This window comes from Lissotriton vulgaris, chromosome 9, assembly GCF_964263255.1.
Source record: "Lissotriton vulgaris chromosome 9, aLisVul1.2, whole genome shotgun sequence".
NCBI lineage: Eukaryota > Metazoa > Chordata > Amphibia > Caudata > Salamandridae > Lissotriton > Lissotriton vulgaris.
This window is the reverse complement of record NC_141697.1, coordinates 247,897,893-247,923,285: the sequence shown is the minus strand read 5'-3', so window position 1 is coordinate 247,923,285 and position 25,393 is coordinate 247,897,893. Positions and strand designations below refer to the sequence as shown.

General features: G+C 51.5%; 1 protein-coding gene across 2 annotated transcripts in view; it reads left to right on the top strand.

Moving 5' to 3' along the window:
• Positions 1–25,393, top strand: part of DLGAP5 (DLG associated protein 5) — a 206,177-nt gene that overhangs the window by 31,161 nt on the left and 149,623 nt on the right. The window contains exon 8 of one of the 2 annotated variants that reach the window (XM_086937441.1): positions 20,671–20,903. In XM_086937441.1, the coding sequence (XP_086793567.1) occupies positions 20,671–20,903 (233 nt within the window). Of the gene's footprint in view, positions 1–20,667; positions 20,904–25,393 lie in introns of both variants that reach the window. The other variant, XM_086937440.1, reaches the window with a different exon arrangement.

Sequence of the window (25,393 nt, the reverse complement as noted above, 5' to 3'; positions counted from 1 at the left end):
CACTTGTTTTGTGCTTTCTTTCTCAGTTTTGCTATTAGTTCTCTTGCACTATATCCGATTTATCACTTGCCACTCACTGCTGTCATTTACTTTCCCTTTTCACCTGATGTGTTTTTTATACCTCCTGTATGGTCAAAGTAGCTGATGCAGCCGCCCCTGTGTGCCATTTTGCTGCTGGCTTTGATTCTCCATGATTATTTTTTTTTTTTGGGGTGCAGGAGACTGTCGTAGGTTGCTTTACAGTCACTCTATTTCTTTTTGATGCTGTTAACCATTAGTGTATTACTCTGAACAACTGTTTTTATGTTTATTTTTTATAAATCTTTTTATCAAGCAAGCTTATTAGACATCACAAGGCAGAAAGTATTTACATACACGTTACCAATTATGAATTCACATATATTAGTGTGGCGGGGTCAAGCAGCAGTAGCCACACAAGTCATTTAAAGCTTTTTCTCTTATTGTTCCGCACTGTGTGGGGCATGAGTTGTTCTTAGCTTGCTTTATCATGTACTTTGATGAGTGGAATAGTGTTAGAGAAATCTCAGCTCCCTCTACATGCCCCTGTAACCCGCCAGGGAGACCATATCTTCTTCAACTTTTTTTAAAAAAAAATTTTGGGTAAACCTTTATTATCACATAAGGCAAAAACAACATAAGGCCAGAAAAAGCACAGCCGGCCATTATCACAGAGACGAGCAATGCAAATCAGTTAGTCAAAACATATACATTCCGCCTCCTCAATTCCACATCAACGCCCAGGATACTGTCGCACCATGGTGGTACCAGGATTAGAGGTTTTTAAAAAAAAAAGTTTAAAGGTAGAACAGGATCCGATATCATACAATCTAGTAATACCAGAGCTAGGGGACATTACAAATCAGGATATGCACATTCGGGACCGCTGCAGGCGGGGCGCTGGCACTAACGCACATTAAACAGGATAGACAATAAATAGTACATTACGCCCCCCAATGCAGCTCACGCCCGCCGTATCTGTAAACACTATGATAACATCCCCCATACTGGTTTAGGACATAAGAACATCCGGCAAGCCATCTACCACTCGGAATCCCAAAGATAAGAAAAAGAAAGAAAGGAAAGAAAAGGCCAAGCAGAGCAAGAGAGAAAAAGAGGCCCTAGAAACTGGAAAAGGGAAAGAAGACAGAGAAAACCCCTCCCCCCGACCCCCCACCCTGCACCCCTGCCTCCAGCTACGGCCTACCCCCTCAGCAGCGTGCCTGTCGCCCATTTTATGAAACCCGAGATTTAGAAGAGAGAAAAGAAACTACCACCCACCTAGACTAAAAGAAGAACCCAAGAGAGGGAAGGAAAAGAAAGAAAAACGGAGGGGAGCCCCCCGGCATCTCCCTCTGCAAGTAACGGATGCGGACAGGACGTAAAACATTTCTGCTAAAGTCAGTACAATAGAGCAGTACACTGGGCACAGGATCAGCCCAGCATGTCAACAAGTAAAACAATATGCCGCACATCCCTCATAAACCCACAAACAAAAAGTGTTGAAAAGGAGGAAACAGCATTTATCCTTGTCCAGTCCTGCGCATACCGCGATGGCCCACCAAATTGTCGCACTCCAAATCCGCAATCGTAGGGAATAAGAAGAACAGAGCAAACCCAGACAGCAGCAAGTCTGCAATGCTGCGATGTGACCGGACCTCATCCGAGCCAGTGTCCTGCCAGCGTGATGGACCCAACCTGACGCTATAACATGACTGCCACATTTCAATCGGCGAAGCAGAGCAGATAAAGATTGTCACGTTGTCAAAACATGGCTGGAGCAGAACCATAGATACCAGCAGCAATGCGTGGAAGGAAGTTCCATCACTCGGTTCCAAGCAAGTGCCCACGGATAGTTCTAGATCACCAATGTCACCAACTGGAGATGGTTCGAGAGCCCGTGTCCCGGAGTTATCGATATCAGTAGCCGGCGCCATAGTGCCGCGTCCGGGCAATAAATGAGGCGCCTCACTGTGCGCCAACGAACCACCCGGTCTCATTAGGTCCGCCACAAAGACTACATCATCCAGTTTATCACCCAGTGATCGGGCATCCTGCTCCAAGGTATCACGAAGGTCAGCTAGAGCAGCAAAGAGATCGCCAAGATGTAATTCTGCTCCGTGCCCCCCTTTAGCCAAACTCCCTTGCTCCATAGCTTGTAAATTAGGTCGGGACGAGGTCTCACGGATGCAGCACTCTGCTCCCCTCGTTACGTTCCGAGGAAGGACAATCCAAGATCGGGGCCGGGGTACGTGCAGCGGGGCATCAGGAGTCATAATATCACCGGCAGGTCACCCAAACAGTGGAGGCATAACCAAAACACAGCCGCTTATGGTGTCAGAGCTATTAAACGCGGCCAGGTGTAAATTCGGGATTCTCCCGCAATTAGCGGGACGGGTCTCACCACGGTCCCGGGCGGCAAGCGAGCAAAGTTCCTGAAAAGCACGATTCACTCAGGGGGACCATGGAAGGTTGATCTCCAACTCATGCCCCCAATCAGCCAAGCGGGCGATCCAAAATTCAGCCGTTCCGATTCGATCCGGAGCCGCCCGGCCCCCCACTGCAGCTGGTGGCCGTTGTTGTTCAATTGATGGCCGGCCCTGCAGTCCAGACGAGTCCCCGGCCTTTAAGCTGCCTCGGGCCGCAAACGCCGCTGGCTGTTTCTCCCCTTGTGGGGCTGGTACGAACCTCGGGGACGCGCCATCAAGCACCGGAGCTGTTCCGGCACCCGTGTGTGCCCCTTCGAGTCAGGACATCAAGCAGAAGGTACCCTCGGGAGGAGATGATACACGGAGCCGAGGGACTTGGCGGCCATCTCGGTCGCCGGCTTGGCTCCGCCCCCTCTTCTTCCACTTTTTGATGCATCTTCTGCTTTTATAGATTACTTCCTCTGGTCGTTGACACAAGTCTAGGTCGGCCTCCCATTCCATCGAGGGGAGAGGGACGCTTCCCATCCGTCGCGTTATGTACCGTTTTGCTACTCCTGCAGCTAATGCCAGCCTTAGAGTCTATTATGTCTGAGCCAGTTCTCCTTTCCCTTTATCATCAGTACCCCCAAAACTCTTGACATCACTGCTGTCACCCCTGCCAAAATGAACCAATTACTGGACATTCCCATGAAATATGGAAGAAGGATCGCTCTTGCTGACAAAACCACATACACTGTATATTTCCCTATTTGTGTAGCAATGTGTGGGGGTAAGGGAACGGTGCAGTACTCTAAGCTGTATCAGCCTGAATCTCGCCCGGATCGCTAATTCTCTGGGACTTGGTAGTACCTCTGTCCACTCTTCATCGTCCATATTGACCAGATCGTTCGTCCAAGAATGTCTAGGTGGGGGGGGGCAGTGATTTTTAGAGTGTTCATTAGTTTCCGGTATGTTGTTATCCCTTTATCAGGAATGTGGTCTACTAATAGTTGGTCCTCTAGAGGGGAAGAGTCTGGGAGAACTGTGCCCAGTTGTATGTGTACTTTGAGGGCATGTATAAGTTGCAGGTATGGGAACTTTTGGGAGGGTGCGAGGTCATATTCTTGTCTCAGATCGTCAAAGGGAGGGGTGTCCCATTTCTCCACACATCTCCCAGGTATTCACCTATTGCCTGCCACTACAAGAAGCTTTTCAGATTTGTCACCTCCTTCAGCTGGTCCCGAACCATAGGGGCATCATACTGGTCAGCCTAGAGTGCCAGCTCAAGTGTCTGTTTGCCTCCCTCCAACACTTTACCACTGTTGCAGTGTGTACTGGCCAGTCTGGATGCAGCTTGCGGGTATATAGGAGAGGCTCATAATTTCTATTCAGCATTGCCTCGGTCTACTTTGTAAGCAGGTTCCTGTCTGCCTATGTAGACCAAGTCTTTTATTACTATGAGTTGTGAGGCCCAATAATGGAGTTTATTATCTGGGACTGCCAGCCCGCCCTCGTAGACTCCTCTCTGCAATTTGTGCAGGGCGATACGTGGTGCACCCCCCCCCTGCCAAAGTAGGGTTTGGACTCCTTGGCTATTCGTTTATAGAAGGTCTCTGGGATTGGGCAGGGCGTATTTTGGAGAATATACAGGATGCGTGGTCGGGTCATCAATATCTTGTATAAAGCTGCTCTGCCAATTCAGGACAGTGGCAGGGTATGCCAGTGTATTATGTCATTTTAAAGTCTGTTCAGTCAGGGAAAGCGGTTTTGCTGTAAGAATTTCTGATGGTTGCACGTTGTAAAGATCGAGGTTATCTAAAGCCCTCTTTGACTATCGGAGCTATACACCTCACCGGAAGCCTCTGGGGGGGTGGGAGGCTGACAAAGGGAACATGACTATTTGGTCCAGTTTCCTGTCTAGCCGGAATAGCTCCTCAATAGTTCGAAAATGTAGAGGACCCTTGCTATGGAGAAGTAAGGCTTCAAGAGCTATAAAATGATGTCATCGGCATATAGGGAGATAAGCGCCTCCCATCCGCCGGGCGATGAGATGCCCCAAATCATCAGATCCATCCTGATCCAATGTGCCAGAGGTTCCAACGCCAGGGCACTAGCAGGGGCGACAGAGGGCAACCCTGCCTGGATCCATACGCTTTGCAAATGGTCTTGACAGCGCCCCATTGACTCTCACTCTCGCCGGTGGGGCTTGGTAGAGCATATTTACCCAATTGCTACCATGTACAGGTGGTGCTGTTTGGCTAGCTCATGCGTCCTAGCTGCATTGTCCGCCAAGGCTCGCAGATCTCGTTGGCGCAGTATTAGTTTGTGTTGTAGCGCTATTTTTTTCCAAACACATTTTATTGGTATTTTTCACATCAGTCATACATCTTGTGAAATAAAAGATCTCCTTAGGAACCAAATAGACCGCCATATGTCGAGTGTTCATCAACTAATTTCAATTAGCTTGCTCTCAGACTGCTTATTCCCCTATACAATATCTCAACCAACAGTCCCAATCCTCAATTACATTAGTCACTTATCAACCCCCCCCCCCTTCCTACCCCAGCTTAGCCTATCACTCCACTTCCCCCCGCCTCCCCCCTCCCTGTTACCAGTGTGTTCTATATATCTACGGATACCTTTCGCATGGAGTGTGTGGTCTGTACCCAGGATTTACGCTTCGGGCCTTTCAGTGACCTTCCTGCATTCCATCATTTTGTCCTTGATTGTCCCATGACCGCTGGTCCACCAGGGAGCGGACTAGTCCTCCTCATGCTCCTGCTGTGTCTAATATCTTCTTGTTGTTCATGCGTCGCGCTAGCCTAATCCTGATTGCATCCTCTGCGCTAGCCCACTATAGCAACTCAGCTCTCCATCTCTTACTTCTGGGACCGTCCCTAGACTTCCAGTGCATTGTTATTTCACATTTCGCTAGTACCAGGCCCATATCTACGAATTTACTCGTCACTTTTGTTTTGGGGGTGTGTGAAAACCAGTGCAGTATGCATGTAGCGATATCAAACTCTATATTACGCTCTGTAATCAAGTTCAGTAGTTCCCCCACTTCCCTCCAGTAGTTCCCCAACCTCTGACATTCCCACATGTGGTCCAATTCCACCCCTACTCCAGCACACCTGGGACACACCGCATTCTCAATATTAAAGTATCTCATTATCTTCCCCGGCGTCAAGTATGCCCTATATATTATAAAAAAGTGAACTAGCTGAAAACGCGCGTTCCTGGTGCTTTTCCATGCTCTGCACAATATTTGCCCCCATGCAGTTTTTGGTATGGGTTTACCAATCCCGGTTTCCCATTTCAGTTTTAGTGTCTAGTGGGACCAATGTCTTATTCAGCATTCTCGCAAATAAGCACGTAACCGCCTTAAAGGTGCCCATCCGCCATGACCACATACTGACACGCCATTGTAGTTTTAGGCTCTGCCAGTCCCCCTCTCCAATGCTTCTGCAGTGCTTGGACCAGAGCAGCGTGTATCAAGAATCCACCCTTAGGGAGGTCATATCGCTCCTGCAGCGCCTGATATGAAAGTATCACGCCATCCTCATATAGATCTCCTAGCACCTGGATTCCCGCCTGCTCCCAGTCCTGCAGGGACGACCAGTCTCCTCCCTGTGGTTTATAAGGGTGTTAGACACCTGCTCGCCGCTGGCTCCGATTCCAGCACAGCCATAGCGTTTTTTCCTCCAGAGAAAGGCCCCCGAGGTCTAACCGTCGCTGTAGGATAATGAAGGGTAAAATATGCATCTGTATGCCCCTGCCCAGCTGGTCCTCTGGTCCCCTAAACTCCTTCGCCACCGCTTGTGTAAGGAGCTGAAGCTCTGCCGCTCGGTAATAGAGTTCTAGGTCTGGAACAGCCAGCCCACCCTCTGCTTTTGGCCTCATTGTCTTCAGCGCTACCCTGCGTCTTCCCGATCCCCAAAGGAACCCCACCACCATGGACTGCAATACTTTGAATAATGAGCTTGGCACCCACACTGGTAACGTTCTGAACAAGTACAACAGCCTAGGAAAGGCCACCATTTTCAACAAGGCTATCCGCCCCATCACAGACAACGGCAGTGTACTCCAGAACGCCATGCTTCCTTTCAGTGTTCGTATACACCTCCCTATGTTTCCATCCAGAATAGCATCCGCTTCGTGATGGATACGAACCCCAAGATAGTCCAAGCAAGATGGTTCCCATTGCATGGCCTGCGTCCTTTCCGGCGCCGTCCTCCCTGATATTACTGGAAACGAGCAAGGCTTGGACCAATTCACTTTTAACCCAGAAATACAACCAAAATCCACCAGTAATCTCGTCGCTCCAGCTAGCGCTCTTTCCGCATCTGCAAGGAAAATCAACAAGTCAACCGCATATAGCGAAATGTGCTGCAGCTCCTCCCTGTACTTCAAGCCTTCATACCACCGTCTCATCAGAGCGTGTGCCGCTAGTGGTTCTATTGCTAAGGCAAATAGCAGCGGGGACAGCGGGCAACCTTGCAGAGTTCCTCGTGCCACTATGTACCTGGGTGAAATCATCGTTCCCACTTTCACTCTAGCCACTGCCGATGCATACAAAACTGTTGTCCAGCTCACAAAGGCGTCTCCCAATCCTAAACACCTCATTGTTTTGTAAAGAAACGGCCATTCCAAGCTATCAAAAGCCTTTTCTATATCCCCCGTCAGTATGGTTGCCATTGGTGATGTAACTCTGGCTTCCCCCATAACTCTTACCAACCTCCGTATATTCATGGTGGTATTTCTAGTGGGAATAAACCCAGCTTGATCTTCATGTATCAAGCTGGTCATATGCTGCAACAAGCGTGTAGCCAGGATTCTACTGAGAATCTTATAATCCGTGGATCGCATCGATAATGGCCGATAGGCAGCCACATCCATGCCCTCCCGTCCCGGCTTCAGCAGCGCTATAACAAGTGCCTCTCTTATTGGCAATTGACTTAATTCTCGAGCTTCTCCATAGACCTCCAATAATTTTGGCGCTAGTAGATCTATATATTTCAAATTGAACTCTGTAACCCATCAACCCCTGGCGTCTTATTGCGTGCCATGCTCTTGACAGCACTTCGAATCTCCTCAACTGTTATATCCCTAACTAGGTACGTCACCTGTTCCTCTTCCAAGTGCGGGAGCTGCAGATTCCCCAAAAAGGAATCTATATCCTCCTCTCCTGCTATCATATGATTCTTAGTATTCCTGGAACTTGTTCATTATCTCTTTCTGCTTGTACACTGCACCCCATCCTCTGTCGCCAGTGCCAATATCGGAGACCCCCCTCGGCGTTGGGTTGGCCAGCCGTGCAAGTAGAGTCCCCGCGTTGACCTCCTCAGCATGGGCTTTTTCAATGTAACTCTTATAATCAAAGCAGCGTAACCTCTCCACTTCCGCTGCCTCTTTAGCTTTGGACACTTCAGCCTGCGCTTCCGGTCTCTCAGGTCGTGCTTGCTCTGCTAATCTCAACTGTTTTGCTTTTTCCACATCGTGCAACAATACTTTCCTCACTCCAGCATATCTGCTTATGCAGACTCCCCGTACCACCACCATGAAGGCATCACATTCCACTGCCCTGGTTGAGGCAGTGCCCGCATTTTCAGCGAAATAGTGCATAATCCCTTCACCCACTTCTCTACGGAACACTGGATCTTCCAGTGTTTCTGGACGCAATCTCCAAGTCGGTACATCAGATCTTTCCCTCACCCAGTGCAGAGTAACTATCAGTGGATTATGGTCAGAGCGTGTCCTAGTAAGGTACTCTGAGTTGGTTACAGTAGCCACTACCGACTGTGAGCATAATATCTCGTCCAGCCGGACATGTAGTTTGTGCAACAACAAGAAGTACGAGTAATCTCTATCCTGCGGGTGGTGCGCCCTCCATACATCCACCAAATTTCACCTGGTCTGCCAGTCCAGCCTGTACTTTGACAATTTGTGGACCGGGGAGTCCAGCAAGGAAGGCTGCGATCTATCCCGTAAGGGGTCTGCTATTGAATTAAAGTCCCCACCATCACTATCTGGCCTGCCAAATAATGTGCTAACACTCCTGAAATCCTATCTAGGAAACTTGCCTGGTCCACATTTAGTGCATAAATACTACAAAACGCTACCTCTCTACCATACAAACGCCCTTCAACTGCCACAAATCTACCCTCAGAGTCTTAGTTTGTTTTATCACTTGAAATGGCAATCCCGCCCTGATCCAGATCAGTGCCCCCCTCGCAAATGCCGAGTATGATGTGCTGAATACCTGCCCTCTACACCTACCCTGCAAAGCCATTCCCTCCGCCTTAGTTAGGTGTGTTTCGTGAAGTAACGCTACATGTATACCTCTCCTAACTAAGTAATGCATGTACCTTGTGTCGTCTTGACATCGTGTGGAGTCCCCGCACATTCCATGTGATGCAATGCAAATCTGGTGCTGCCCCCATTGTCATACCACCATCGGACCTCCTCCCCTCGTAAAAAGCAGAACACACCGGCAATCACCACCCCCCACCTTTCCCCAAACTACCCGCCCTCCAGGACCTAGAACAACATTGCTAGCCCCCATCCAAACCATATCAACTCTTAACCCACACCCAAGCCTATCAGTAGTCACTGTAGGCATGCCTTATGGGCTGTGGGGGGAGACTCCGAGCCAACGGGTGACCTGCTGTAAACTGAGCTACCCCCGCCCCTACCCCTCAAATAATGACGTTTAGCCCCCAGAGCCCCCGCACCGCGGCACGGGATTTCAGGTGTAGCTCTCAAGGGCACCTGCCCATCCCAGCCCAATCACCTAGAGACATCCCCTGGCACTTTGTCTAGTAACAACTCCACTTTAACACCATGATTACACTCACGTCTTTATTATTGGTCTCTGTTTACCCCACCCTGCACAGTGAGTTGAACCATTACTCATCCAAGAGTCCATCCACCGTTGCCGGATTGACCTGTGGTAGCCTAATACTCTCCGCCTCCGAGGCCTCTTCCTCTGACTGTGCCTTGTCCTGCTCAGTCTGTGTTTTCTGGGGACTGCAGCAACGGTTCTCCCGACAATGCCATTGCTGCATCTAGCACTTCTTGTCTTTCCAGCTCAGTTTGTGCCTGCGAAGGCTTTCACCCAACCTGCCGCCTGCGTCGAAGGCGCTGTGATTGTCGCTGTGGGAGGCCCCACCAGGCTGACCGTGGCGCCACTCCGTGCGATGTTTTCCAGCTCTATAATTCTCCAGCCACGCCCAAGCGTCCTCCGGAGAGTCATGAAACTGCGTAGTACCATCCAACATTATCTTTAACTTTGCCGGAAATAACGCATACTGAATGCCTTCCCACCTCAGTTCTTTCTTGATTGTTAGGAAGGAGGCACGACGGCGCTGGACTTCCTGTGTATAATCCGGGAATATCGTCACTCTACTATTGTCCACTTGATACGGCCCGTCTTTTCTAGCCTTCTGAAGCAAGAGGTCCTTGTCCCTGAAATGCAGCAACTTAGCCACCACTGGGCGAGGGGGACGTCCAGGCAGCGGAGGCTTAGCCGGCACCCTGTGTGCCCGTTCCAGCATGTAAAAGGGCGAGAGTCCCTCTGTGGCCACCACGGTGCGCAGCCATTCTTCAAGGTACCTCACCATGTCCGCCCCTTCCACTTTTTCCGGCAGACCTACTACTCGGATGTTGCTCCTTCTATTCCGGCTTTCAGCGTCCTCTGCCCTTTTTTCCAAAGACTGTATGTGCTCCAGTGCGTTCGCCATCTTGCTACCTAACTCCTTTTGGGCTCGTACCACCTCCAGCAACGTATCCTCCGCTTGCTTCACCCTGTCAACCAACTTAGTGTGGTCAGCTCGCAGGAGTCCCAGTCCCGTCGCCACCTGCACAATGTCCTGCTGCAGAGCCGTGCGGGAGTCCGCAATTGCTGCAAGTATCTTATCGAATTGTTGCTGCATCCCAGGATCCTGATAAGCGCCTGCCTCTTCAGTCATTTTGCGATCTTGACTCTCCATCCGGTGGTTTGTTTCCCACTCCTGGCTTCCCTTTTGGTTTCCCCATATCCTATGCCACTGAAGTGTGAGCTGGCGGGAATGTCTTCGCCTCCGCGCCCCTGCCCCTAGATACAATAGCCATGGCCCCTGTCCTCACAAGCCAGGTTCGCAATCCTGCTTCTCAAGAAAGAACTCTCCCCGCCGTCACAGATTGCACAATAATAAATCCAGCAGGTTCCGCACTGTGACGCATCTGGTACCCCTTCCTGGATAACTACTGTACTCTTCACAGCTTACTCCGCCTTGCACTCCCAGCAAGGCTCTACTCCCACTTTCTCGTGCCAGCACTGCTGTAGAGATCCCCGTGCCTGTTCCCTTATCAACACGACCTCTGTGTGTTTCAGCTGGGCCGGTCCGCTCTACACAGCACCTGTACACCGCCTGTGCCCTCGTTATTCTCGGGCTGGTCTTCCTCGCCGCCTTCCACCTTCACCTCGAGTGATAAGCCAGGGCAAGTCACGAACCTCTCCCCTACGGGAGGACAGTCCCTCTCCAACCTGCCGCTCCGTGCCACTGCACTGCTTCAGTGGGGACTCCTCCAGCTCCTTTCTCCTCACTCCCACCACAGCTTGCAGGCCACGCCCGTCCTTCGCAGCCCCACGGCCGCGTCCGGGGCCGCTTAACAGGCCGCCCCCCACTCACCGCTGCAGGAGCAAGATCACCTCCGGTCCACCCCTAAGTCCACATCAGCTGCTCCTCGTTGCACCACGGGACCTCGCAGTCCCCCTGCCTCCCTCACTCGTCCGGCGCTGCCTGCGGTCGACCTCCGCCACGCCTGACTCTTCAGCCCAGGGTCTCTAGTCTCGCTGGTCTCACTGCTTTCCCGGCCTGGCCTCAAACTATGCAGCCCAGCGGGTCAATGCCTTTACAGTCGAGCCGCAATACATTCAGGTACCGCCCTCCATGCTGCAGCCGGCAGCCTGTCCTCCCTCCAGTGGCGCCGCCCCCCTGATGGCCAAGAACCGGGGCACTGCACTCCCTCCAGTCCCTCACAGCCAACGGGGGTCCATCCACTTAGTCTTCATACGCAGGGTGACCAGGCGTCCCCGTTTCGCCAGGACGATACCAGTTTTTAACCAGCTGTCCCAGCAAATTTCAAGAAATGTAGCTCGTTTCCCGGTTTTTAAAGAGGGTTGACTGAAAACGGTGGGAGGTGTTTATGTTTTACAAAGCAAGGATAGTTAGCAGTTGTTTCAAGAAAGCAATTTAATTAACAGGCAAGCTACTGGGTTTAAAAATAGCATTTTATGTATGTTCCCTCTGCCTGTTCTGTGATTCTCTGCTGAGGAGTGCTCTCATCACTTGAAGTCCTTATATTTTTGTGAAATGTCCCTGTTTTTGGCTTTAAAATTCTGGTCACCCTACGCATACGGGGCCTCTGGGCTTTCAGGCCTTAGCTTTCTCGGTCTCCGCTGCAGGCGGTCATCTCAGCAGCTCCTCGCTGCTCCAAACCGCCGGTCTCTTCTGTGTACCTCCAGCGAGAGGCTCCGTGCAGCACTGTCCTTTGTTCTACAGCGGGGCCGCCGCCATTTAGGCTTCCAGCACCGCTCCCGATCCGAATTTTGCTTAAATCCCGCAACTCACGGGCCGGCAATCAATTATGTACAGGGGCAGGTCTGCCCCCCCCCCCCACCACCGCACAGCGATTGCGTCAGTCCAGGGGGCCAAGTATTTTCAGGATCACCCGGGGATGGCGGCGGAGCTTGGCGCTCACACAGCCAGCTCCATCGGCTTCGAAGCCATGCTCCTTCTTGTGCTGTAGCGCTATGCTCCCTTTTGCTCTAACTCCAGAATCTCCTACTCCAGGGTGAGAATTTTAGACTCTTCCTCTTTGTTTCTTCTTTGTTATCAATACCTGGGCCTGCCCTTGCAATACAGTCTTAAAAGCCTCCCAGAGGGTCTGGTGGGATGCCACAGAACCCTAATTTTCCTTTAAGTACAGGTCTGCTCCCATGTGGACTTTGTTGAAGTTTGGGGTCTCGCAAGTACCATGGATCTATCATGGGAAATTCTGCCTTGTTAGTGACTATGCCTTTGAGTACAATGCTTAGGAGGGAGTTGTCTGAAATTCCCCTCGCTGGATGTGTCTGCATCTCAAAGCTTCCCACGGGTCATGGCGTGTGAGTAGGTAGTAGAGCCGTGAGAATGACCTGTCGTGCCGAGTAATATTTGTACTATTTCACGTGAGGGTTGTGGGCCCCCCATAAGTCCACCAGTCCGATTGCTGTCAAGAAGCCTGGAAGATTCGGTTTTACTAGCATGTCCCCCAGTCGCACCCAGTCGGTCCTAGTCTGGGCCCATCACTTTGTTCGTGTCGCCTCTCGCAAGGAGGGTGTCTGCAGGTGAGCCCACCAGTAATGTACTAATGTCCGGGAGGATGGTTGAAGTGAGGAATGGCTCTCCCACCTGCCCGCTAGGGACACACAGCACCCCATATCGGCGCACCAGATTTAATTTGATTGTGAGGGGCAAGGAGTTTCGGAGCAGGATACCTATGACCTAGGAATCCGCTGAATATCCAGAGTGAGACGCTAACTTGTACTCAAAGCGGTTGAAGGCTTTATAATGGCTTCCCTTAAGGTGCGTCTCTTGTAGTAATTAAACATCTGGGGAGTGGTGTTTAACGTGCTGCAGGACTAGTGTACGTTTAATTTTGTTCCCCAAATCCCTTCCATTCCATGTCCATGCACATATGCAAGCTGGTCTTGTCTTCATCATTTTTTTTTTTTGTAAATATCTTTTTATTGCAGCAATGATGGATAATTACACAGTACAATTTATGCCATTCCCCTTGATGTTCAGTGTGAGTTCCGCTCCCACTCCCCAGTATCACACAGCCATTCAGCTCGCACCCCGGAGGTCGAGCGGCGAAGTCGTAGGTACCTAGGAAACTGCGTTAGAACATTCTGTGCGTGGCTACAGCCAACAAGTGGATGGGAAACGGCAACGCTGCTTTTCGGACCTAACACTCCCTCTCCTCTATCCCAAGTCCAGTTGAGGCCAAGAGTTCCTGTGCAACTCCCTTGAACATACCCCCCTCCCCTTCCCCTAAACTCCCTCAACTTTTCCTACCCCGCCATCCCCATCCAGGATTCCCCCCCCCCAACTTTCCCTGCCCCCTACCCAGCCCCCCCACCCCCCCAGGCGTGCCAGAGTATCACCTAATTGAACTCTCAACCTTGTCACCAAGATCAGACCCGAAGCATGGTACCAGGATCCGTCTGCAATCATCCGTACAACATCTCGATGGAACGCAAGGGCAGTGCAATAGCCGAGCGGGTCTATGCCGCCCCCCCGTCAGGCGGGCGTCCCTCTGGGGCCGGGCTATGTACCGGGGATTCCTCCTCCTCCTCGTCCAGGAGCGTGAGATCTAGGACCAGCCCCTCCCACGCCCTGGCCCTCTCCAGTGCCAAGTCATTGTCTATCCTGAGCGCAGCTCGCAGGCGAAGCTCACCCTCACATCTAGCCCATTTAAGCAGTTCAGCCTTCCAGCGCTCTACCACGGGGCCCCGGGTCGCCTTCCACTGGGACGTAATGGCCCGCTTCGCCAGGAGAAGCCCCAAGTCCAGGAACTTGCTAGTGACTTTGTTCTTTGATGTGTGTGGGAACCAATGTAGTATGCAATGTGCCATGGTGAGTTGCAGGTCCCTCTCCGTCACCTCCCTCAGGACCTCCACCACCTCCCCCCAGAAGGGCCCCAGCTCGGGACAGGACCAGAACATGTGTCGGAAATCTGCGGGATCCGCCGGGCAGCGCGGGCAGGACGCTGAGTGAGCCGGGAAGTACTTATGTAATTTATCAGGGGTCAGATACGCCCTATGTAGGACATAAAAGTGCACCAGCTGGAACCTTGCGTTGCGCGTGCCGTTCCGGGCCCCCTCCAGTATACCATTCCAGGCCTCTTCGGGGATCTCAGTCGCCAGATCGGCCTCCCATTTCGTCTTCAGGGTCCGCAGCGGAGCGGTGGATTCCGAGACCATGCGTCGAGTCAGGCACGTGACCGCTTTGACCGTCCCCGCCATCATTACGACGTACTGACATCCCAGGGACAATGGTGGCTCCGAAATGCCCGCCCCCCAGTGTTTGCGGATCGCCGCCGTTAAAGCCGCATGAAGAAGGAAGTCCCCACCCGCCAGTTCGAAGCGGTCCTGCAGGAGGTCGAAGGGCAACATCACTCCATTTTCGTACAGGTCGCCTATGGATGACAGCCCCTGCTGGTCCCAGCCGCTCAGCCCGCGCCACGAGCCTCCATGCGGAAGCGCCCCGCAGAGTCTAAGCGGGATCTCTGGTGCGTAAGGAACCGTAACACCGCATCTCCGGCGATATCTGTTCCAGCATTTCCGGGCCGTCGCAAACTCCTGGGTGAGGTGGAAGTCCCCCATCGGCAGTCCCAGGACAATCCGGGACAACACCTGGACCGGACCCGCCGGTTCTCCTGCTCCATCCTCCCCCCTCCTGGCCCGAGCCACCCACTGTGTCAGCCATTGCAGCTGCGCCGCTAAGTAGTAGAGCTCGTAGTCCGGCACCGCTAGGCCTCCTTCCGCTCTAGGGCGGAGAAGCGTGGCATGGGCCACCCTGCGTCTTCCCGACCCCCACAGGAAGCCGATGACCATCGATCGCAGCCGCCGAAAGTAGCTCGCCGGGATCCAGATCGGGAGGGTCCCGAAGAAGTAAAGCAGTCGCGGGAGGGTTACCATCTTGAGCAACGCCACCCTGCCCATAAGTGACAGTGGGAGCGTGCCCCAAAAGTCGAAATTCTCTCTAGTGTGCCGAGCTGGTCTTGTCTTCATCATGGGTGTAAAAGAAACAATTGATGGACGGAATGCTGGACCATGCAAACATTCACCCCCAGTCACAAGGATTTGGGTTCAATCCATCATTCTTTTGCTCATCGCACCACCCCAGTTTGGATCCAGCCATATGCAAATCAGTCTTGACCCTACTCCTTGTGGGAACAGACCAGCCCAAACTGCCAAGCCAGGTCCTCCCTGGACTGGAAACAAGCATCCTGGGACCAGTTTCTGGGTACACCCCGGGGATGTAGTTGGGGTCCACTATTGGCCTCCTCAGCTCTCCCCAGCGCCTTAGGTTGCATTGCTATAGTTTGGCCTCCCTCCCACCTGTCCGAGGCTGCCGAGAGCTGCTGTTCCACGTGGGGATGTGGCAGTGCCTCGGTGTCTGGTTCAGCCCTGCACCATCAATGCAATCCCTGTAGACCCTTGCGCCACTATGTATACCTTTCCTTCAGTGGGGTGAGGAGGGGGGGTGAGACCCCTCGCCCCCAACCGTGTGGTAAATTGGATTTCGTAGGTGGCAGGCTGCCCCTGGCTGTTGGGGTATGGGTGTGCCTGGTATCCCCAGGAGACCCACCTCTCTGCTTGATGGCTGGGGGACGGGATTTTACTTTTCGGCGGCTGGGTCTTCCGCCTCGTGGCTTCACGGCCTTCAGCTGCTCCTCACTCCAGTGTTATTTGGCCTGTAGCAGTTGTCAGTTGTCAAGTCTTCTGCTGGGGCACCGCTGCAGCCTGCTCTGCATCGGCACGTGATCAGGCCATAGAAGAGGCCCATGGCCGTCTTCTATGGGTGCGGTGCCAGGAAGTCGCCCCTGGACCCTTGCAGGAGCAGGCCCACAGCTGACTCCTCCAACACCACCTCTATTCGTGTCTCTTCCGGGCCTCGGGCAGGCCCGCCGATCACCGGGTCAGCCTTCTCTCCATGTCAGGACGATGCAGCCTGCTTCAGGCACACCTGCCGGGGCACTGGGTGGGTGGGGGGGGGGGGGGGGGGGGGGGGGGGGGGATTGCTCTGGATGTGGTTCCTTAGGCCGCCGGGCGTCCCCGCAGTTCGTCAGCAAGGCGGGGGGGGGGGGGGGGGTGGAGAGAGGGGGGCGATGACGGAGCCACTCAGCCCCACTGTCTCTTCAATGGTCGAAAACCCCAGTTAGCAGTCGGCTGCGGCTGACGCCATCTTATGCCTCCAGCACGTTGCACCAAGCGTCTTGCACTACTGCAGTAGTCTTCTATGGGGTGCCACGGGTCGCCGACTTGCTCCCCGTTGCCTCCTCAACCGCTTTGTTGAGACCGTGACCTAATTAAATGTATGATGTTGGATATTTGGGGGGGGATATATGCTGGCAGCTAGCAAAGCTGGGGGCCGGCTGCAGGCCACATTCCCCCACCCCCCTCTGAACAATTGTGATCAAATTAGTATCTCTCCTTCACTTACGACCAGGCCATACTGTGCCAAAAGGTTGGTAGGAGCAAATTATTAGTCATACGATACAGACTTCATCTGTAAACCTGTGGATAGTTTACTACTGGTACTAGCTTTTACTGTTCGTCAGTGTAGTATGTCTTGACACTGATTCTGTGCGTGTGGGCCTAGGGTGTGTGCGCGTAGTACTTTAACAGGCCTCTCAAAATCAGAACATTTTTCCCAGACCTGCAGGTCTAGTAACTTGAATAATCTACTTGACAGAACTGGAATGTGGTGATCCATAAACTTGGGTGGGGGGGGGGGGTCAGAAACTAGTCTATAGTGGCAGGCTGAACAATACCAGTCAGCCAGCACACTAAGAGGCTGGTATTTATTTCAGGGGCACCTCTAAGGTGTCCTCGAGATGCATATCTTAATAAAAAATCCACCATTGACATCAGTGTGGCTTTATTAAGACAGTGTTTTATACCAAACACCATAGGTTTCAGTGAAGCCATCGTGTAGCTGGGGAACTCGTAAGTGTAGGAGAGTAGGGTCTGCAATTCTATGGTCACCCCCGATTTTTGCTTTTTGCTTCACTGGTTTACGACTTTCCCTGGCTGTGGGCCTGCTAATCGGACCCACAGCCTAGCTGTTCTCTCGCTAAATTGTCAAGCATGTACCTTAGGTGCATTTACCAATTGGTACTGGGCCACCTTATCAGTCCCTGTACAGCATACCTTAGGTATCCAGGGCCTAGGTGTACCCAGGGCCTACCAGGGGCTGAAGCATGTATTATGCCACCCCTGGCTGGCCATCTAAACGGACACAACTGGCTGGACGACAGCTGGGGCAAGGTGGTGTAATCACCCTTTGCTTTAGGTATAGTATCTCTATATCTAACCCTAAAATGGACACATATATTCCTATCAGTCAGTCCTTTGGCAGGCCTTATCAATCCTGAAGGCAGAGTGCTTGGAATTATGTGAGATGGTGCTCTGGCATGAGCTGAGCCCGTTTGCAGCTTGCGGAACCAAGTCCTAATTGCTGTTCCATGATAACGCTATACCATATACTCTTAAGTGCATTATGAACCTCGCGGTCAAATGCTAACTTTGGTTTAGCATTATCAAAACATGTCGAGTAAGGTGTCATACGAATTGGAATACTAACACCTCGCCAATTCTGGCGACGGGGTTAGCATTCCACCCTTCTAGAGGCACACGACGTGTATGTAACTGTGAACCCAAGCCTCAGCATCACAAAATGGGTGCTGCCACAACAGACACAAGTCTGACCTCCTTCTGCTGGGAGTCCTTCCAGCGAGGGAGGCTCGGACAAAGGGTTTCCTGCCTTGAGAGGTGCTAGCACCACCCCAGACAGGATTTTGTGTATTAGGTAGGACAGGGCTCAAAGGAATGAACTGCCTGGGGCACACAAGGTGCCTCGTGCATACACCGGTCAGAACCAGTTCCTGGGGCACTCCAGCCCCAGAGGTGGTGCAAGACCAGACAAAGGAAAGGGGGTGTAACCACCCCCCTTCCTGGTCCCACCAAGAGGAGGGACCTAGTCTTAGTGCAGCCCCCTTTAGCCGGATAAAGGTAGGAGCTGGTCCCATTCCAAATTAGATTGTCCTGATCAACTTCACAAGAAGAAACTCTGGACCTCGACGTTCTGCTCCACAGAAGACAGAAGGAATCTCCCTTGTGGGCAAGGAGTGTCCACCCTGCATCTGCAGGCACCATCAGTGTACCGCAACTTCCCTTTGTCGTCTTCCTGCAAAGGGTCCAGACTTCAGAGCCCGACGAGACCCGGATTCCCAGACCTCTCCAACCTCAACCCACATCTGCAGCCGAGCTGAGATTCGTGGGTGCGACTAGACACGTGGGACCGGCCATCTTGAAAGAAGCAGCACTTCGCTCCAGCACGACTCCTGAGGTATCCTCATCCAAGTGCTTTGGGGACTGAGAAGCCCCGACCCCGAGCAGCTCCTGCACCGAAGATCCGCCCTCCAGCATCCACGAGATCTGCGTGGGGCCCTTCTGCTTGCCTGCTGCTCGACGCGTTTTCTGGTCACTTGCCGGCTGGCTTGTGGCCTCCTAGACGACGAACACCGACAACTTTGCTGCTAGTCTGGTTGCTCCAGACTGGCCCTTGCTCCCTTCCAAAAGAAGAGCACCCCGGACCCTCCTGGTCCACTCCAGACGCCGTTTCCACTCGCCGCATGGGTTGCCTTTGCCAAAGCCTGTTGAACCCGAATCCGGAGACGACACCGCCGACAGCGAGAGCCTACGTGGGACAGCTCGTGCCTCCATCCTGGTCGTCGAAGACACCACCTGGTCCAAGTGGCTGCAGAGACAAGCGTCCACCTTCACCTGATCGCGACGACTACATCTGGTTCCACTCCTGGTTCCACTCCAGTCACTGGCTAGTGTCTTTGAACATTGTCCCCTCTGCTTTCAGGTTCTTCTCTTCACCAATCCACCCTTGGATTGCACCGGTCATCTTCCTCCTGGTCGCCTGCAGCATCTTTCTCCAAGGCTCCATAGACTTCGACGCGGAAACCCGACACGACTTCGCACCTATGCACCCGCAGCCTGTGGGTGAGGTAACACGAGCATTTCGGTGCTCAGGGGTAGCTTGACTATCCTAGTGTCCAGTTCCATTGTCGTTTTAGTCCTATCTAGTCAGGAACGTCCGTACTCACCTTTTCTTTAAATTGTACTGTCCATAGACGTTTGTACGCGCTCGCGTGTGAGTTCACACTCTGCACACGCGCTCCGTGGGCCTCCTATTACTTACCTCAAGTTAGTATAGCGTGGTCCCAGCGATCCTACAACCTCTGGACAGCTCCATTCCTTTACTTGACTTTTGCATTCCATTTTTTTAGTATATGGTTTGTCGTGCCCCTAGGGCACCATTGTAAATCGTGCAACTTAAACGTATTTTTCCTAAGAGTTTGTCATGTGCTTAGCCCTCTGATCTCATAAAGAGTTCAGAGGTATATGTTAGTTAATAAATATCTGTTTATTTTCATAACAACCTGTGTGGTGTCCTTTCATTTAGTATTCAAGGGGTTATATGTGGTAAAACAGCTGGCTTCACATGCCATTCAGAGTTTAGCCTAAAGACTGCTTTTGTCCACGCTATTAAGATAGCTGGTCTATAAGGTTGACTTACAACCAATCACCATAAGGGTTGTTTGGACTGATACAAGGTGATCACTAGAACTAGTGAGCATCATATATCAGGCCAACTTCTCACAAGAGGGTTCTAGAGGGCGCTAATAGCCAATTGGTTGGGACAAAGACTTTGATCTTTTTAGCATAATGATGTAGATAGGCTACTAGGATCTAGGCCTCAGGCCTTTTTCATTAGGGCCTACTACTATCATTTACCTTTTGGCACTGCTTTTTTATTTACCATGGGACTCCCGCCTCGGCGACTGGGAATGATTCAGGTTTGTAAATCTATGAAATATATCAATACTGGATAACTGAAGTTACAGGTAAGTAACTTGTTTTCTTGTCCTTTCCGTAACCCATGAACTACCATGCTCCAGTCTTTAAGGCAAATTTTAGTCAACAATAACAATCCTCTCTCAAAGATTGCCTAGTTGCCCTTGACCGCTACAGACTGTAGATCTGGCCTTTCCTCCTCAGCCCAGTGCCAGACTCTACCTTTTAACCTCCAATTATACTGCTCTTCCGTCCACTTTCTCTTCATCTGTTTTCCTCTGTGTGTTTGTGCTTGGTTTCTCACACATTAATGCTCTTTGGTTGCCTTTGGACACTTCAATTAACCTGTCCCTCCAGTTCAGCACTACATGCTTCCTTGCTAATTTTTTTTTCCATTTCACTGGTTTTTATTCTTGCCCATGCAATCTTGCATATAATTTCTTCTCCTAGCACCCCTTTTCACCTAGTGGACCATTGCAGTATTTTTGTAGTAATTTTCAAAAAAATTGAATACTATACTTATTATTATTATTATTTTTATTTTTTTTCCCCCCCCAGAAGAAGCCAATAGAAAAGATTTCAAGAGAATCTAGCTTGCCGCGGCCTAATCTTGCATTAGTTAAACCGATGGAAAACAAGAATACGACACAGAAGATGCAAGAACCCTCTTTTGCTCCTCTGAATTTTCAGTTTCAGCCACTGGATGGTATTTCGACGATTAAATTAAATCCTATGACCCCTCACTCCACAAATGCATTTTTCAATCCTTGCTTTACCTGGAGTCCTGCAAAAACGTAAGTTCTACAAAGCGAACTTTTTTTTTTGTGGTAGCGGTGTTGTATTCTGAATGTTTGACTTTGAGCTGATGGAACTCTTCTAGAATCAACCATGAGGGTTCCAGGCAAGAGTGCCCCTCTACATGGACAATTAAAACTTTAAGCTTGCTCAATATGTGAAAGCCACTTCAGCAGAGGCTATTCAAATACATTAACAGCAATATATATATAGGATGTTATATTCCTTCATTTGTCATATTTTGGTGCTCAAAATGGTAACTCTAATTAGTTTTTTGGTGGTAATCCAATAAGTGCAGATTGTAATTCTTCAGTTCTTAAAAGAATTGTGCTCTGTAAAATCTAAACTGATTTGAGTTTGATTCCACAGTCTGGATAAGGGATAAAAGAACGATGGTCTGCATGATGGGGGTGGTTTGTCTGCTCCCAGTCTTGAAGGATTGTATTTAATAGTTTAGGTGCAGTATTCTAAAATATTAGCAATTGTCCAACTGTGAACCTCCTCAATATTGCTAATGAAAGAGTGGGGGCACATCGTAACGTGCATGTACCCGTCCCCACTCCTCGAGCATCCTGCTTTCTTGGATGATTGATCTACATTTGAGACAGTTTCCAAAGGGTTTCAGAGCTGGGACTCACTCGCCTCTAAGACCTCTTTGTTTTTTTTAACTTTCATTTGTTCGACTCTCAACGAGAAACTGTAAATTGGGATGCGCAAACTCCTGCTCCCCATAAAGAATTACTGGTGTGTCTTTTCGGAAGCTCTTGTGTTAACTAGGAAACCAAGTAAATCATGACTTAAGACATATTAACTGTCTCTCTTCAACACTTGCCCTGCGACTGTGAAGCACCTTCTATGCTACTCTTACAGCGAAGGAACGAGTTGCATTAATCTTGCTATTTAAAGCATATGACAGACATATTTTAATAAACTTGAAGATGTATATTTTCGCTATGTGAAACCCTGTGTGAACTTATTCTGATAGATACATCTGCCGTGTGGATTCCTCACCTTGTGAATATCCCCCTTGCGTCAGCAACGTTCGGAAAATTCTTCGTAGCACGCCGGCGTGGACGACGTCATAGGAGCACGGCTTCGCGCGCGACTCCGTCTGACGTCACCGACTCCACATAAGGCCCACGTCGGCGTGATGACGTCAGTTCCCTTTTTTCCGCGTCGTCGACGCTAACGGTTTCTGGGATCTTCTGCGATACTTTTGTATCTATTCGCTGTTTAGCTGTAATTGTTTCACTGTCGGATTTCGCTTCATCGCCGGAGATGTCGTCGAGGAAGACAGGTTTCAAACAGTGTGGTTCCTGCACCCGGATGATGTCGATCACCGATCCGCATCCCGTCTGTCTGTGGTGTCTTGGTTCGGGACACGATGTCAAGAACTGTCGTTCCTGTGACAAGATGAACCCCAAAGCCTTGCGTGAGCGGGAGGCGAAGCTTCTGCTTGCTAAGGTGAAGGAAAGGGAAGCCGGAAGGTCTTCGAGGTCAGTGTCCAGGCGCTCGAAGTCGAGACAACGGTCGCGGTCGAAGTCAAGGTCGGCTTCGAGGGCGAAGTCGAGGTCGGCTTCGAAGGCCAAGTCGAGGTCGAGAGAGAGATCAAGGTCCAGAGGGAGGTCGAGGTCCGGTTCCAAGTCGGCCTCGGGCCATGCTTCGGGCTCCTCGAGAAAGAAGCATAAGAGGAGTAAACATCACTCCAGACACCACTCTGGCAAGGAGTCTTCGGATTCGAGGAAGAAGTCGAGAAAACATCATAAGGACTTCGTGTCTCCTTCTCCAGCTCAATCTCACGTTGGTTCTCCAGTTCATGAGCCGGAACCGGATCTGGAGTCGCACCATTCATCGGTGCATGAAGAAGAGGTTCCTCGAGGACCGACTCCGGTTGTGGAGCCTGAAGAACAAGAGGGCCAGGGTGCGCCTTTGCCGGATCAGCCTCCTTCGGAGCGGCCGTTGGGTTCGTACCCACCCTTTCCAGGTCCAGGTCAGGATCCCTCGCAGTTTTTAAACGCCATGTTTGGTGTTTACTCGAGGGCGATGTACCCCGCTGGTGCGCCTATGGGTCCCATGGGTCCTTTGTCTTTCAATTTGGGTGTGCCCCAGGCTTATGCCCCGGCCCCATTTATGCCGTTTATGCCGACGCCTTGCACTCCTTGGCTCGGTACGGCGCCGCCGAGGTCGTCGACTTCGCATGCGGCTTCGCCGACTCCGGATCGGCCTCGGGTGGATTCGGATCGTGGCACTTCCCGTCCTCCGGCTCCTCGCTCGACGTCGGCTCCGGCGCCGTCGGAGTCGTTACCGGATCCATCGACTTCGGTCCGTATGGAGTGGTCGAGGCGCAGGGCACAACGCCTCTTGGAGGAGAAGGAGTTTGTGGACTCCGAGGTTGAGGAAGGAGAGTTGCATGAGGGGGATTGTTTTGAGGACCTTCAGGATGCAAGTGGCTTGGAACTTTCTCCTGAATGGGGTTTGCCAACCGTTTCTGACACACCATCTAAGGACTTGGCACCCTATCATGTTGTCATAAAGAAGGCTGCAGAGTTGCTAGGCTTGACTTTGCCCACAGTTGAATACAAGCCCAACATCCTTACGGAAGTGTTGCATTCGCCCTCTTCTATTGTGGAGCCTACGCTTCCTTTTACGGATGCATTGACTGAACCGATAAAGGAGGTCTGGAAGAGGCCTTTATCTGCTCCTGCAGTTTCCAGGTCAGTGGCAAGGCGTTACAGGGTGGCTCCTGATGACCCTGAATTTCTTTCCTCGCATCCTGCACCGGAGAGTCTGGTAGTGCAGGCCGCCTGTTCCAGCAGGGCTGCGGGTTCTTTCCCTCAGGTGCCAGCAGACAAGGACTCAAAAAAACTGGACCAGTCTGCTAAAAAGATTTTCTCCTCGGGTAGCATGGCCTTGAAGTCCACCAATGCTACTTGCCTCTTGGGGAGATACGTTCACGCGTTGATGGACTCTGTCAAACAGCTTTCTGCTAAGCTTCCAGAGGACGATAAGAAGAACTTTAACGAGGTGGTCGCTGATACTCAGGCTGCAGCTCGTATGGTCATACAGAGTGGTATGGACACGGCGGACTCTGTTGCCAGAATTATGGGCTCCACTGTGGCTACAAGAAGGGCTGCATGGCTTAAGTCCTCTGATTTTTCTACTGACGTTCAGTCTACTCTGTTGGACTTACCGTTTGATGGGACAGGTCTCTTTGGCAAGAAGGCTGACGTAGCTCTGGAGAGATTCAAAGACAGTCGGGCTACGGCGAAGTCTTTGGGCCTTCAGACGAGGGGCTCTGCGACTAGAAAGTATAGGGGTTTTGGCAGATCCAATTTTCGTCCCTACAATCAAGGACAGCAGCAGCAGCAGCAGCAGCGCCAGAATCCTCTGTATAAATCCTACAGAGGAAAGCAAAGGGGCCGTGGTCGTGGGCGCCAGGTCTCCTCCTCCTCTTCCTCTAATAGCCAACCCCCTCCCCCTGCAGCAAAGCAGCCCTAGATCCGCCATTCTGGATCATCTGGCTCCGGTGGGGGGTCGGCTTACTCATTTTCTACGGGATTGGGAATCGGTTACATCGGATCTTTGGGTTCTCAATCTCGTAGAAAATGGGTATGCACTTCCTTTCCAGGAGTTCCCTCCCAATTACCCTCCTTGCCAGGGTTTTTGTTCGGAGGACCACCTTGTTCGCTTGCAGGAAGAAGTCCTGGCTTTGTTCAAGAAAGGTGCGATAGAGGTGGTTCCAGAGCAGGAAAAGGGTCAGGGATGCTACTCCCGGTATTTCCTGATCCCCAAGAAGGATGGCAGGTTACGTCCAATCCTGGACCTCAGGATTTTGAATCTCTATCTCAAGCAGGAGAAATTCAAAATGCTCACTCTTGCGCAGGTTCTTCAAGCGCTGTTGGAAGAAGACTGGATGGTGTCGATCGACTTGCAGGATGCGTATTTTCACATCCCGATCCTGAAGTCGCACAGGAAGTATCTCCGTTTTACGGTGGGATCGCAACACTACCAGTTTGCGGTCCTTCCGTTTGGTCTTACTACTGCGCCTCGAGTTTTCACCAAGGTGATGGCAGTGGTGGCTGCACATCTCAGGAGGTCGGGGATACCTGTATTCCCGTACCTGGACGACTGGCTGATCAAAGCGGAGTCGCCCGAGAAGGTGCTTCATCACCTGCAAGAAACATCGCAGCTGTTGTTCAGGTTGGGTTTTTCAATAAATGTGCCCAAATCTCACCTGGTGCCCTCCCAGCGCAACCTGTTCATAGGTGCGGTACTGGACACTACTGTATGTCGTGCATTCCCTCCTCCGCAAGGGATTCGCGACATACAGGAAATGATTCCTTTATTTCACAATGGAGCGGTTGTTCCGGTCCTGAAGGTCCTTCGCCTGCTCGGTCTGATGGCTTCTTGCATTCTCCTGGTCAACCATGCACGCTGGCACATGAGGGCACTCCAGTGGTGCCTCCGCAGGCAGTGGTATCAACACAAT